At 37.6% G+C, this 15981-nt stretch overlaps 1 protein-coding gene across 1 annotated transcript; it reads right to left on the bottom strand.

The window, feature by feature from the left end:
• LOC18793841 (low-temperature-induced cysteine proteinase) lies at positions 68 to 3156 on the bottom strand. The gene is made up of 5 exons (XM_007223301.2): positions 2531 to 3156; positions 1482 to 1720; positions 1168 to 1308; positions 650 to 1078; positions 68 to 426 (listed from the first exon to the last, which is right to left on the bottom strand). The coding sequence occupies exons 1-5, from the start codon at positions 3120 to 3122 to the stop codon at positions 298 to 300; spliced, it is 1530 nt and encodes a 509-aa protein (XP_007223363.2). The 5' UTR covers positions 3123 to 3156; the 3' UTR covers positions 68 to 297.

Below are 15981 nucleotides of genomic sequence, written 5' to 3'. Positions count from 1 at the left end.
ACTTTTCTTCTCTGTCATCTCATCTCATCTCATCTCATCAGCAATTAGGAACTCAGAAAACCCAGCAGAACTTAAGGATTTCCTTGTGATTTATTTTGACGAAATGGCAAGGATTGATCACAGTCCATTGTTGTTGCAAAAATAAGTATGTATTGAGAAGATATTACATAATCATCAAATGAATGGGTATTTGTGAGTGCAACCGGACGCGTTTGTTTTCAAGTTATATACAGAATCTTATCCTCTTGGCAAAGAAATATGGCTCAGCATCATTACCACTTATAGAGAACTCTACTTTCATAGGATCCAATCCCGAATCATGGATCCCCACCCGCGGCCTGACTTCCTCAAACTGCCTCTACTCTCAAGCGCTTTCGATGTTAAATTCCCAGTAGCATGCGACTGCGTTGATAGCTGCTCATTACTCTGCAATATTGAAAATAATCAAATTCAGATTATAACTGAATACAAAAGTAATTTCTCAAAAATTCAATGATATCAAAAGCATATAACATTTAAAAAAACCTAGGGACTAAATCTATTGGTTTGATATGTGGTGGAGTGACTTAACACGCAACGACAGTGACTTAGTTTTCAGCATTCTACTATTCTTATGTTTGATAAAGAAACATTCGTATTTGATACAAACCTGGAGGCACAGCGTCCTCTCTGTATCACAGATGGGATAATCACGGGGACAACAGTGACGCTGATCCTTGCAACAAACAGCAGAGTCCAACTCACAGCATCTCCAAGAAAAGCATATTCCCACAACCCTCTTGGCACAACAGCAGGTTTCCCCTGCTGCACAGTGTGTAAAGATATCGCACCGAGTCGGCCCTGGCGGGGGAAGAGGAGGGTTTTCCCCTGTCTTTATTGGATATGAAGCCAACGTGTTGATGCCACAGATCCCCTTGGGATTGCTATGATCACGCAGCATGTGCATGTAGCCATTCATCCCCCAATGTGTCCCCCATGAATTCTTTACAATCCAATAGTCCACTCCATTTTCGGAACCATAACCTACGATTAACACAGCATGATCCAAAGAAGTCGAGCACGGGCCATTGAAAATCCCCTATAACACAAGTAAAGATATTAATCAAACGCAACTAATGATGATCACTGTTCAATCTAATGCCACTGTAGTTGACAATTGAGGCAAACCTTTGAGTACAGCTGAAATCCCATGTCACTGCCTGAAATACCTACACTCACTGGTTGACTTGCCACAGCTTGTAGTAGCTGTTCCTCATCATTTGAGGGCACATCAGTATAATCATCTATGGTCACAGCATTCCTCTTTAGCTGACAATGCAAACTTATATTAGAGCAATGTAAGAAAACAGAGGATCAATAGTCTCATATAAACGATTGGAATTCAATCCAAACCCGGTACTATAGAAAACATCTCTGCTCCAAGGATGGGTTGGGATTGAGAAAAGGAGATGGAGGCCGGGGGAAGAGAAAGAAGTAAATACCTTTTTCTTAATGCAGGTGTCATCCCAACCTTTATATGGGTAATCTTCCTCAGTGTCAATCCCATTGTTATCTATGACAAATCGAAATGCATCGTCCATGAGTCCGCCGTTGCAGCCGTTGTTTGGATAAACTCTGTCACAATCAACCAACTCTTGTTCAGAGAGGCTGATGAGCGATCCTGTGACAATCTTGTTGATACCTTCGATGGCACCAGTAGTTGAGAAGGCCCAACAAGCACCTATAACAACAAGAATTACTCTCAAATTTGGCATCAAGAGACTAAATTCAACTATTGCATCCTAATATAACATGAGTGCAATGACTCAAGAAGACATTTACAAGAAATTGATACATATTTTCATCGTCTAAAGTTTTGCATGTTAGCTAACTGAACCAACTGATTATGAGCATCAAGAGTTCAGCAGATGCCAAAGCAAGCAAACCATAACGTGAAAAATCGAATGAAACGACCCTTTTTTAAGAAATGGAAATCAGAATGGATGAATTGATGCAAACATATTTAACTCCATAATCACACCAGCAAACCCCTCGATTAAGAATGCACAAACACATGAACATGGTACAAGATTAAAGACCGCGTGACAAGGTTCATTCCAATTTCCATGATACTTCTTACAGTAAAGAAATTTAAAATGACTTGATGCAATCAGCCAAGCCACGGTCGATCAAAGAAGGCAATCAAAGTTTACTCCATTGCTCACGAATTTGCCTTAATTTCTCATTTCTATGGTGCTAACATAGCGGAAATGAGTTGTTCAACGAGCCAATGATTCATCAAAAACTGTAGAAGGCTCTCAGGCAAAACCCCATCTCATTGCCAAACCAAAATTCAGCAAAACTTAAATCACCAAGAAACAAGAAAAGAAAAAAATAAAAACCAAAACTATTGATGATGCCTGCAACAAAATTCCTACTACATATATTGAAGCTAATAATTTACTAGAAGACAAAATCCAATTTGATAATTATACAAATTAAGACTGTGAAAGATTAAACAATTTCGATATCAGAACAAAGATCAACATACCACAACTCCCTTGATCTTTCACATTGGTGACTGCCCCTTTTTTCCTCCAATCTAATGAAGAAGGAAGATCACGAACTACGCTGGGTTTCCTATCTGATTTAAGCTTAAGACTGAGAAAGGAGGGTGAGAAGCCTAAACGAGAGGACTTGAACTCATGGTGAGTGAGATCAGAAAAGTCATTGAGAGAAAGGGTATAAGAAGAATTGCCCATATCGTTGTGTTGGGTAACAAAGGCAAGATTGTCCTCAAACACACTGAGTCTGTAGAGCTTTTCTTGTGCTGAAGAGTATGACTTGCCATACTGTTTGCACCAAACTTCAAAGAGTTCAGAGGTGGTTTGTGAAGAAGACGAAGAGAGGCAAGTATGGGAGACAAGGAAAAGAGTTAGAAGAAAGACAGAAAGCGACGAGGGGTTCATTTCTGTGAGAGGCTGCTGGTCTGGGTTTTTTAGGGGTTGTTCGTTGTATTGGTTAGCTAGAAATATGGAGGACCATATGGATCTGTCTGATTGGATGAAATTTCTTGAAGGGTCTGACCAGTTAAAATTGGACATTGTATGGTAGAACCGTAGAAGTAAGGTTGTTTTTCCCATTTCTTTTACCCAATTTAGACCTGGGCTGGGAACTCTGGATACTGATAGTGACGTAGTTAGACTTTTCGACCCCAAAAATAGAAATATTGTTGGATTAGTAAAATGATAGTTGAGTTACAATAATGAGCATTCATAATAGGTTCATTAAATTATTTTTTTAGACAAATTTTAGAGATGAATTGGAAAAATATAACTCCAGTCATGCTAAAATAAAAATAAGGAGACTTCTAGGAGCTTCTAAATCTGAGGTTCCCTATAATTTCATGCTGCTTATTTTATGAGTATTTTAAATCTTTAATTAATGCTAACTATTTTTTATAATTTTTTTTATAGAGATGAACCAATTAAATAAGAGTTATAGCATTTATGACTCTCTAAAGAGTATGATTGGAGTTAAAATTTTATAGAAAGCTCCTAAAATAGCTCTTATATGTTTTTAGCTAAATTTTAACTACAAAATATAGAGATTGTAGATGCTCTTCAATCATGCTCCCAATTTTTTCTTTTTTGTTATTTCTTTATAATATGTTTATTATTATTATTATTATTATTATTATTATTATTATTATTTCTTATTTGGCTATCTTTGTATTCGTATGAATAGCAAATTCGAATAGGAAGAGGTTGTGTGGCACAAGACTTGAGGTATGATAAATTATTATTTGTTTGTTTAATTGATAATTTGATATTGATTTTCGTTAGATTAATTGATGATTCAATATTGATTTTCACATTAATTGATATACTAAATAAATTATAGCCCACTCATTTTTTAAAAAGCTTTTAGCCTTTAAAAATTGCACATCCATTGAAATATTTTTGGGTCCACCAGTTGATGTGGAGGGCTCTGCTTGACGTCAGCACACCAGGTGGTGCGCTACAATCCCCAATAGCTCTATGATGAACGGTTGAGATGGATTGGAATTCAAAATGAAAGGCCCATATTTCAAGCAATTTGCATTGCATTTCGAATGGTATGAAATATTAGAAAAAAATACCAACAAATGTTTAAAATCAATTATAATTTTCTACATATATAGGTAAAATCATATGTTCTCTAAATTTAAATTTTTGTAGGTCCATTTGTTTGGAAAAATAAAATAAACTTAACATACACAAAATTAAACTGAAAAAAAGAATACAATATATATCACAAACAAATCAAATATATATATTTGGAATTACATTTTTCCCCATTAGAGCAAAAAAACGCATTTACACTCTCCGGAGGTGTAAAGGAGATGTAAATGTGGCCTTACACCCGCAAAAATACATCCCCCACTGGTGATGCTCTTAGAACATATGTTAAAGTACTCTCATTAGGAAAAATAAATTAGGCTATGCCGACTTCAATTTTTATTTTTAAAAATTTTCTTCTTTGCAATATTAATTTTCCATCTTATGCCATTTAAATGTTAACCATGGTAACATGTGTTGTCTTCATAATAAAGAACTGTGTGAATTTGAAATAGCTCATTAAATATTAACCATATTATTATAGTTGTGATTTTCTTCTTAATGTTTGAAAATTTATAAGTTCAAATCTCCATTTTCACATGATCAATAAAATATTGACAATACACAATACGCGAATTATTATTTCACTTATTTCCCTACATATCCGCTACTAAATGTATTTATTTATTTATAATTAATATGCATCGTCATATTATGTGTAACAGTATGAATTAGCAATTGAAAGTTAATATTATAATGTTGCCTAACATTAAACATTAGACAATATTTACCAATTTTTGTTCTTCCTTCCTACTAATCAACTCTCTCTCTCTCTCTCTCTCTCTCTCTCTCTCTCTCTCAAATTCTCATTGCAAGTTGTTACTACATCATGCCTCTATTATGCAACTTAAAAGCGGTAGTGAGCATTTAACCTAACGATCAATTCACCCCATTTTGATTATTTTGTAGCAAAAGGAATTCAGACTTTCGTTTTAATATGCAACGATATTTTTCCCTTGAAGGCACGTGTGCAATAACCTAAGAGACAGTAGCGGTTTAGTGTTTGAGACATTACAGATAAAGATGCAGTCAGTCTCAAGTGTAGAAACTCTGTGGTCTTGTAAAAGAGAGAGAGAGAAGAAGAAGAGAAAAGAGAGAAAGGTTTCTTAAGAATTAAGAGATCTGTTACTTCTCATTAATTAACAAAAGAATTAATACAATTACATATATATAGCCTTTTGACTATTTACATTTAGCTATTCTAAACCAACCACAGAAAGCAAACTAATTACATGAGTAACAAACTTATAACAGACTAAACTAATAACCAACCAACTTTAGTTATGATATATCATCTTCATCTTTACACCCCCTCAAGCCAAACTTGGAAGAATCAAGAATTCCAAGTGAAAGCTTGGACTGCAGAAACTGGAATCTGTTTTTAGACAAGGCTTTGGTATGGATATCTGCAATTTGAGACTGACTGCACACATATTTAACTTCAACCAGATGTGCAAGCACTAACTCACGAATATAATGATAATCAATCTCGACATGCTTAGTACGAGCATGAAATACAGGATTAGAGGCAAGAGATATAGCAGAGATATTATCACACCAGAGAGTAGGTTTGTAAGAAATAGGAAAACCAAAGTCTTTGAGCACCTTGCAAATCCAAGTAACCTCTGCAGCAGTGTGAGCTAAGGATCTGTACTCAGCTTCAGTAGAGGATCGGGCTACGGTTGATTGTTTCTTGGCGCTCCAGCTAACTAAGTTGGTACCCAGAAAAACACATGAACCACCAGTGGATCTGCGGTCATAAGAACAACCAGCCCAATCGGCATCAGAGTAGGCTGACAGATGCAGTGAGCTTTTCCGAAACAAGAGACCATGAGTAATAGTCCCTTTGAGAAACCGCAATATACGTTTGGCTGCTTGCATGTGAAGAACAGTAGGTGTATGCATAAATTGACAGATTTGATTCACTGCAAAGGAAATGTCAGGTCGTGTCCAAGTTAAGTATTGAAGAGCACCGACAAGGGATCTGTATTCAGTGGGATTAGCAAGTAATTCCCCACTGTGATCTAGCTTGGTAGAGCTAAGTGGAGTGCAACATGGTTTTGCACCAGTCATATTTGTTTTCTGTAACAGATCAAGCAGATACTTGTTTTGGTGAAGAATCAGAGTATCTTTGGTTCGATGAACTTCTAGACCCAGAAAGTAATGCAAGGGACCTAGATCTTTGACAGGAAATAAAGTGCTCAACTTGGCTATGAACTGATTGCAAATGGTAGCATCAGGACCACTTACCAGAATATCATCAACATAGACAAGAACGATAACCAGAGTTGGAGCATGAAGAACAAATAAAGAAGCATCAGAGGATGATTGACTAAATCCCAGAGATAGAAGAGCTTGAAATAACTTGTCAAACCAAGCTCTAGGAGCTTGTTTAAGGCCGTAGAGAGATTTTCTGAGCTTGCACACATAAGTAGGCCTGCTGGGATCCTGAAAACCAGGAGGTTGAACCATGAATACATCCTCGTGTAAGTCACCATGCAGAAAAGCATTGCTTATGTCCAGTTGATTAAGAAACCAGTTAAATTGGACAGCAAAAGATAACAAGAGTCTGATAGTAACAGGCTTTGCAACTGGACTAAAGGTTTCTGTGTAGTCAAGACCTTCCTTTTGGTGAAAGCCCTTAGCAACGAGCCTTGCTTTATATCTCTCAATGGAGCCATCAGGATTCTTTTTAATTCGAAAGACCCACTTGCAGCCAACCACATTGTGAGAGGGTGAAGGAGGAACAAGTGTCCAAGTGCCAGTAGATAAAAGAGCATTGAATTCATTTTGCATTGCTAGTCGCCAATTGTCAAACTTAGATGCTTGAAGATAAGTAGTAGGAATGTAATCAGTGGAGGAAGGAAGAGGATGTTTGGTAGCAGTGAATGCTTTGGGCTTATGAATACCATTTTTGGATCTAGTAACCATGGGATGCACATTAGAAACAGGAGGAGGCACAGGGGGATGCGAAAGCTCAGAATGATTTGGAGAGACAGGGTGATGCGTAGGCACAGATGCTGGTGGAGAAATAGAGTGAGGAGGGACAGCAGGTTGGGAAGAAGATGAGAGAGAGGTGGAGAGAAGCACAGGGACAGAGGGTGGAGGCATTGAAAAGTGAAGATTAATAGATGAAGATGGAGAAAGAGACTGATCAACAGAGGATGGAACTGAAGAAACATCTTTAAATGGAAAAGTATCCTCATCAAATGTAACATGTCGAGAGACATAAATCCGATTAGTTTCCAAATCCAAGCACCGATAACCTTTGTGTTGTAAACTGTAACCCAAGAAGACACATCTCTTACTTTTCCCATCAAGTTTAGAGGAAATGTAGGGCTTTAACCACGGATAACAACTGCACCCAAAAACTTTAAGTTTGGAATAATCTGGAGACTTGCGAAATACCAACTCCCACGGTGATTTAGTATTTCCTGAGATAGGCAACCTATTTATAAGATAAATGGCAGTGGTAAAAGCTTCAACCCAATAGGAATGAGGAACACTGGATTCAACTAATAAGGTCCGAGCTGTCTCAACAAGATGCCGATGTTTCCTCTCCACACAACCATTTTGTTCAGGTGTGTGTGGACAACTGAGTTGTTGGACAATACCATGAGTATGTAGAAAAACTTTAAACTGTAAACTGGTAAATTCACCCCCAGAATCTGAACGAAGTATCTTGATTTTATTACCAACAATATTCTCAACATAGGCTTTGAAGATTACAAAAGTAGAATACACCTCTGATTTAGTCTGCAAAGGAAAACACCAACTGTACTTGCTAAAGTCATCGACAATGAGAAAATAATATCGAAAACCACTTCCTGAAGTGACAGAAGCTGGTCCCCACAAATCACAATGTAATAGCTCAAGAGACTGAGAGGTAGATGTAGTGGATGAACTAAATGGTAGTTTGTGATTCTTAGCAATAGCACACTTGGAGCAAAAGAAGTCAACAGATGATGTACCCTTAATAGCAAGCTTAGTACGAGATATTATTTTGCGAAAGATAGATGAAGAAGGGTGTCCCAGCCGACTGTGCCAAAGTTTGACGGAACCCTGAGCACTGACGTAAGCATAAGAGGATCCAGAAGATGGAGCAGTAGAGGAACAGTCTAGCAGAGGGTAAAAGCCATCTTTAACGGGACCCTGCAAAAGCGTCTTCCCCGTAGTACGATCCTTTACAACAGATCCATCAGAGTCAAGTGTTAAAGCACAATAGTTATCTTTGAGAAATTGGGAAGCAGATAACAAGTTGTGTTTCATTTGAGGAACATGGAGCACATTACTCAAATGAAATTTAGCATGAGGAGAATGCAAAGAAGAAGAGCCAATGTGATGTATAGAGAGACCATTACCATCACCGACATAAACTTTGTCCTCGCCAGTATACGGTGTTGGTGAAGAGATGTTGGCAATATCATTAGTGATGTGAGTTGTGGCGCCAGAATCCAGTATCCAAGATGGAGAAGGTTTGGAGGTATAGTGTGCACACATGGCTGCAAGTTTGGCAGGAGGAATCTTCCCAGAGAAGTCAGGATTCATGCGATCATAGCAATCAATAGCTTCATGACTAGTAGAGCCACAAATTTGACAAGGAGCACGATTACTGCTGAAGGAAGAGTGACGAACACCTTGTGGATGACCACGATTGGAAGATTGACCCCTATAAGTGCCTCTGTGTCCACGATTGTTATTGTACCGGCCAGGATTATGATAGTGATTGCCGCGATAGGTGTTCCGTCCACGATGAGAAGGGAAACCAAAGGATTGTTGAGATTGTGCAACAGATGCTTGAGGCGGTGGAGTTGGAAGAAGAGGCGGTTGAGACTGAGCAGAGAACGCCTGAAAGGACTCAGTGGTGGAAGAAGAGAGCTTCTTGCGACGGGACATTGAAAGCTCCTTGGTGAGAAGAAGGCCATGTAACTCATCCAAAGACGTGGAAGAAAGGCGCAACATTACAGAATCAATAAATGATTCAAATTCATCAGGTAATCCAGCAAGAGTAGCCGCAATGAGATCTCGATCAGAAATAGGCGCACCAGCAGCAGAGAGAGAATCAGAAATTTCTTTGAGGTGTTGAAGATAATCTGCCATAGATTGAGCACCTTTTTGAATCGCTTGGAGTTGAGACCGGAGTTGATGGATGTGAGCATCGGAGACACCACCAAAACGTTGTTCAAGCTTGATCCAAAGATCTCGAGCAGAAGAGACACCAACAGTGAAAGGAATAACATCTTCGGAGAGTGTAGAATTTAACCAAATCAACAGATTCTGATCTTTTTCATACCAAAGCTCAAAGGCTGGATTAACCGATCGATCTGGAAGGAAAGGCGGTGGACATGGCTCAGTACCTTCAACAATGCCAAAAAGTTTGTAGCGCCTGAGAATTGGGGCAAACAGAGCACGCCATGGAAGATAGTTAGATCGCTTGAGCTTAATCGGCACCATGCTTCCAATATTCTGAATCGTGAGAGAAGCATACGAATTGGACAAGTTAGGGTTTGTCGAAGAATTTGGGGGAAAGTTCGGAAGAGAGTCAGGAGATGCAGAATCTGACGGAGACGCCATGGCAATCAGAAACGAGAATTGCAGGAGAAGAACAGCAAGAATCAGAGAAACGAAGCGGAAGAATGGATTGAATTGGCCGTGAGGCAAACGGCGACTGATACCATGTAGAAACTCTGTGGTCTTGTAAAAGAGAGAGAGAGAAGAAGAAGAGAAAAGAGAGAAAGGTTTCTTAAGAATTAAGAGATCTGTTACTTCTCATTAATTAACAAAAGAATTAATACAATTACATATATATAGCCTTTTGACTATTTACATTTAGCTATTCTAAACCAACCACAGAAAGCAAACTAATTACATGAGTAACAAACTTATAACAGACTAAACTAATAACCAACCAACTTGTTATAAAAGAATAAAAAAATATAAACATGTGGAGCCCACTAACTATTCATTACTGTTCATTACTGTGCATTTGGCGGCTGATAGAGTTTGTCTGTCACGGATGTACTGTTCATCACTGTTCATTACTGTTCATTTGGCGGCTGATAGAGTTTGTGTGAACAGTGATGAATAGTGATGAATAGTGATTATTTCAGCCTATAAATAAGAAGAGAAACGGAAAGAAGAAAAGAAGAAAAAAGGAGAAAGGAAGAGAAGGAAGAAAGAGGAAAGAGAGAGCAGAGAGAAATTCTCCTAGAGAGAAAATTCAGTGAGCCACATATATTGTAAACACTAAACTTGTAACCCTATTATTTTACATAGTGGAAAAGTTACTGCTGCTGCTCTCCGAGGACGTAGGCATAGCCGAACCTCGTTAAATGCTGTGTCTCATCTACTTTACGTGCAGCTCTGAATTATCGCACATATCCCAGGTTATTTTATAACACGTTATCAGCACGAGAAGCTCTCAGGTATAATTTTTGTGCTGCACTATTATTTATACTACTAACCATTATGTTGATGTAAAGAAGAAAAGCCAACACATCTAGCTTTCCACTAATATATCAGTATAATATATATATATATATTATATATATGAAAAGTTGATGGTAATATAATATACTATATTTATCTGCTTTTCTATTACTAACCATTAACAAAAATGGACCCTTGGTAATACTAAACATATTATCAGTGGGAGACCGTTACTAATACTAACACTTTACTTTATGAAATTTACTTTATGAATTTATTTAAAAGGGTGGTGCGGGTTTATCGTCCACGCCTTTACTTTTATTTAAATGTATGGAGCAGAATTAGTGCCCATACAAGCACATTTAATTTACCGCACATTTACATTTATTTAAATGTATGGTGCGGGTTTATCGTCCATACTAGTAATTTATTTACCAGCAAATTATTTCATGGACTTTACTGCTATTTAAATGTATGGTGCGGGTTTATCGTCCATACCAGTAATTTATTTACCAGCAATTTATTTTATGGACTAAATGTGCTGTATGATGAGTTCTGTTTACAGTAAGCAGATCAGGACCAGAAGTTCCTTGATCCTCATCATACAATTACATCAGGACTGGAAGATCCTTGATGATGATATTAAAATGAGAGCTGGCAGTCTCTCCGGTACTGTATTTGTAAACATGTGATTGGACTTAAAGGTCCTTGATCCATGACATGTAAATAAGGACCTAGAGTTCCTTAATGATGTAACAGTACCGTATTGGTTCATAGTGCCGTACACATGGATGATAACTGTACTGGCAGATGTACTGTACACATGAATAGATATGCATTCATGACTTTGATGAATAGTACTATTCACATGAATAGTAACGTATGCATAAATATGAGCCATGGATGATAACTGTACTGGCAGATGTACTGTACACATGAATAGATATGTATTCATGACTTGATGAGCAGTACTATTCACATGAATAGTGACGTATGCATAAATATTAACCATTTTGGATAAACCGTCACTATTCACAAAAGGGAACCTGCAGTTCCTTAAACTCATGGATGAGAAATTAAATGAGATGCCAGAAGTTCCTCAAAATATGGACAAATATGTAAGGGCTTGAATTCTAGAAATATGTACAGAAAATTGTAAAAATGTCCATACCATGAGAATATGTGATTTTGGCCCGAAGTTCAAAATCTAAGGGGATTGAATGTCCATACCATGAAAATATGTGATTTTGGCCTGAAGTTCAAAATCTAACAGTGTTGAGAACCTAAAGTTCCAACAGTTAAATGGACAACCCTTGAGGTATTATTGCAAATGGTGGTACGCCACATATTTCTTTGGCATAAGAAAATGATGAATTTAATAAAGTTCGATTATGTTATAATCGACACCTCAAGGAAGAAATATATTTTGTGAATTCCGGTTGTTAAGAATACACCGTGAAATGGATAATATCAGTATAAACCTCAAATGATGAATTGAGGCTCCCCACATATTTTGTTATATCTGGGCCGGAAACCCATGGATCAAAATATATGAGAGATCCTGAACTTGAAATTGTGGGTATATAGAAGTTAATGCTCTTCACTACTATATTGCGATATTATCGTGGATTTTACTCAATTCATATTTCATGTCCATTTGAAAAGGGCAAATAAATTCTGAGTTTGTGTTCCATACGTTGAAATATGAAATTTGGGAAAGGCGATGTGGTTATTTGAACCTATAAGGAATAAGGTTCCAAACCGTCATTTTGAAAAGACGTAAAAACCACAGGTGCAAGTTTAAGAAAGTGCGCAATTATTATTACAGGAACATACAACAGATAGATTTTTTCCTGCAATGAAGGTGCAGGCCCTGTAAAATCTATAAAAATACATTATGTTCTAGAAGCCTCTGAAGGAAGAGGACGGCGCCTCTTAAGCTTAGCCATGAGCTTCTCGTGGTCTCCCAAAATTCTTTCATTAGAGACCTGCAGCATGTCTAGCCTTCTCAGTGTATCAACTGAGTACGAACTCACCAGTTTCAACAAGGAATTATTCTCTCCTTTAAGTTTCTCAACCTCCTGTTGAGACTCATGAAGCATTCTTTGGAGAGACGAATTTTCAGTTGTCAGCTTCTCAACCTCGTTTGCTCTAACACGCAAACGATCAGCCATGTTAGAAACAGAAGCGGCACTCTGAATGCTAAAAGCCATTGAGTCATCAATAGCCTCTTCCTCAGATCTCCCTGTTAACAGCAGTTCATCCATTGGAGTAATGAAATTCCTAGCTACTATGACAGCAGTAGCATCATTCATCATCACAGAATCTTTAACTGTGAGATGACGATTTTGGGATACAAAGGATGGACGCCAAACGTTGGTGTCACTGGGAGCATCATTTAAATTGAAATAATTTGGGCAGGAAGAAGAGGAAGCCATTTTTGAGAAGGTTTCGAAGAAAGTCTTAGGAAAACTAAAGTTTCAGAAAATGAAGAAATTTGAGTTGAAACGCAATTGCTCCAATCAAGTTTTACAAAGGCCATATCTATAGGAGGAAATATGGCTACTGTTTTTCAGACCACAATATCTTCTCGAATCCCCATATTATCTTTTTCTTTCCTAGAGTCCAAAACTTCACGTGGTCTCTAATAATGCCTGTCGGCACTTTCGGCGTTTTCAAGCATTATTTTCAAAGCCGATCTTGCTTTACGGATTTCACGGAGCTATTTTTTCAAAAGCATCCCGAGAATCTCGCACTTTTTTCAACAGCATCCCGAGAATCTCGCAATTTTCCTATGGTTAATTTGAAATTCACCGGTTCTACCTATTCATTGTATTTGTGTATAAATGTGTTACTAACGAAATTTTCTTTGCAGAAGACATCCAGTTTACTCCATACCTAGTGATGCGATATCTACTTGTTTTTCTTATCAGTAAACACTTAATATGCCTGAGAAGCAAGACTATCTCTGATCATCCATTCAGGAAGCAAGACTATCCCTGATCATGTTTCTGCAAGATCAGGGAACTGTGAAGGCGGCCTTATGCTCTAATCTCCGGAAGTTCTTCTAAACTAGAAGAAATGAGAGCTTGTCGTTTGCTCCCACCAGCTTCCTTCCCTGATTGCTTACCTTACCTTGCAATCAATATCACAATCTTTGTATCTTTTCTTTCTTTTTATAACTCTCTGTTCATAAGGGATTCTATTACTTTAGAACGAACATCCAAAGAAAGAATCCATACGGTGATCCTAACTCTAAGGGTTATTTATTTATTTTTGACAGAGAGAAGAATTGTGACTTTTTGCTCTTGCAGGATATAACTAGATCATCAAGCGTTATTGGACCGATACGAGCTTGAATGATACTTGAGAAAAGTTTCTCCCACCTAAGATGTAAGCAATACTTGTGTTGTTTTATGCTTATATACTTATTTGATATTTTATCTTGAAAGGTAACCAAATAGGGAGATAAGTCCGTTCCAAAAGAATGGCTTGCATGTATCCATGAATTATTAACGCAAATTTTACAGATTGCAAGTTGGATACATTGATAATACACTGCACAGATTAAAGTCCCATAAGAACAGAATATGGGTAGCAGCAGTGATCAATATGATGCACGCCTGTTGCGTAGCAAATGATGTGGATTGAAGTCCCGAAAGGACAATCCTTTGACATGTCAATATTGATATTGTGCACGCCAAATGCGTAGCAAATTATATGGGTTAAAGTCCCATAATATGGGTTAAAGTCCCAGAAATTAATTGACATGTATGTATTAATCTGTGGCATGCCTGCAGCATGACAGATATATGGGTTCTAATTGTTCCAACTCCCTAAATGGAGATTATCCACGCCCTACTACTAAATAACGCTCCAATGGAGGTTATAATCCACATTCTCACATAATAAAAGCCCCATGAAGTGGCTTGGGTACCCAAAAGCAAAGAAATGCTTATAATTGATGCATGCGCATGCACATGAGAATGGTGGGATCATGAATTGATGAATGACAATTTTTAATTTTGGAGTAGCTACTCAAATCATCAATGGGCTGTGTTGATTGGAACCACGTTCAATTATTAAATGTCGACAATATCATTGGCCAAAATGGAAAGAGGTAATTCCATTATAGATGAGAATGAACGTGAAAGAACAAACCCACAGTACGAACCCCAAAAGATGTTAATATTGAAATTTATACTTGGGTGTTCGGAATAAACGGGAACATACCTACTTTGTATGACACAATGTTTCTGGCAGAAACAATGAATGTTGGGTCTTTTCCATATTTACAGATTCAATTGTGCCCCCCCCCCTTACTGCACAATTACGGAGACCAACATATTATCTTTAAGGGTTATTAAATGCACAGAGCATATCGCCAGAAGCGATTCCCTAAAAGATGTATAAATAGCTGGGTTAAAGCTATATAATGTGTCATAAAGTTTAATCCCCTTTTCAACAAAATCCGTTGAGAGGATTGACATTGCATAAAGCAAGTCCCTAAAGGACATGTGCTTGAAGCACAAAATTTGTACTCAATATTAACATGCCTAACTTACCTCAGTGAGTACATTGATTATAATGTGATTGCAACACATTAAAGCTTCTGCAGAATTCCAGAAATATTTGTCTCGACTTAAAGATCGAGCATTATGCCAACGAGATACTTGCTTATACTAAGAAAGTATTGAAGCATTTTTATGAGAATTATCCGTTGGGCACTTTAAGGATTTTCCGGAAGTATGTTGGACCGGACATCATATTTTTCAGATAAGGCTCAACTCCATCACCATCATTTTAGGATGATGTGAGGTATATTTGATGCTATTTCCGCATAACACCATGTATGGGCATATTCTTTCAAGTGAACTTATAAATAGCCCAAGCGTTATTAGATATGCGGACTCTGAAAATTTCTATGATTTACATAGAGATAGCTCACTGGAAATATATTTACTATATGAATTGTTGGTAGCTACATCATCTACTCACTCCGAAAGATTCTCAATCCAAAAGATAGTCATGAAGACATCAGGGGGAGATATTAATCAGGGGGAGCATCCAGAAGTATGCTATACAGATTGTTGTACTCTTCTTTCCATCAGTTCTCTACCTTACTAGGTTTTCTCCAAGCAAAGTCTTTAATGATACCACCGACATATCATTAGTGGTCTTCAAGGGGGAGTGTTATAAAAGAATAAAAAAATATAAACATGTGGAGCCCACTAACTATTCATTACTGTTCATTACTGTGCATTTGGCGGCTGATAGAGTTTGTCTGTCACGGATGTACTGTTCATCACTGTTCATTACTGTTCATTTGGCGGCTGATAGAGTTTGTGTGAACAGTGATGAATAGTGATGAATAGTGATTATTTCAGCCTATAAATAAGAAGAGAAACGGAAA

This window comes from Prunus persica, chromosome G1 (genome assembly GCF_000346465.2).
Source record: "Prunus persica cultivar Lovell chromosome G1, Prunus_persica_NCBIv2, whole genome shotgun sequence".
Classification (NCBI taxonomy): domain Eukaryota; kingdom Viridiplantae; phylum Streptophyta; class Magnoliopsida; order Rosales; family Rosaceae; genus Prunus; species Prunus persica.
The sequence above is the reverse complement of the archived record's forward strand: the minus strand, read 5'-3'. Positions and strand labels throughout refer to the sequence as shown.

What these genes read in the sequence shown, in the direction of transcription:
- LOC18793841 (XM_007223301.2), bottom strand. Translation starts at nt 3,122, where the DNA reads ATGGGAAAAACAACCTTACTTCTACGGTTCTACCATACAATGTCCAAT. An exon ending in GAAAGATCAAGGGAGTTGTG is followed by an intron (nt 1,721 to 2,530) that starts GTATGTTGATCT and finishes TTGTTGTTATAG; the next exon opens with GTGCTTGTTGGGCCTTCTCA. An exon ending in ACACCTGCATTAAGAAAAAG is followed by an intron (nt 1,309 to 1,481) that starts GTATTTACTTCT and finishes TTGCATTGTCAG; the next exon opens with CTAAAGAGGAATGCTGTGAC.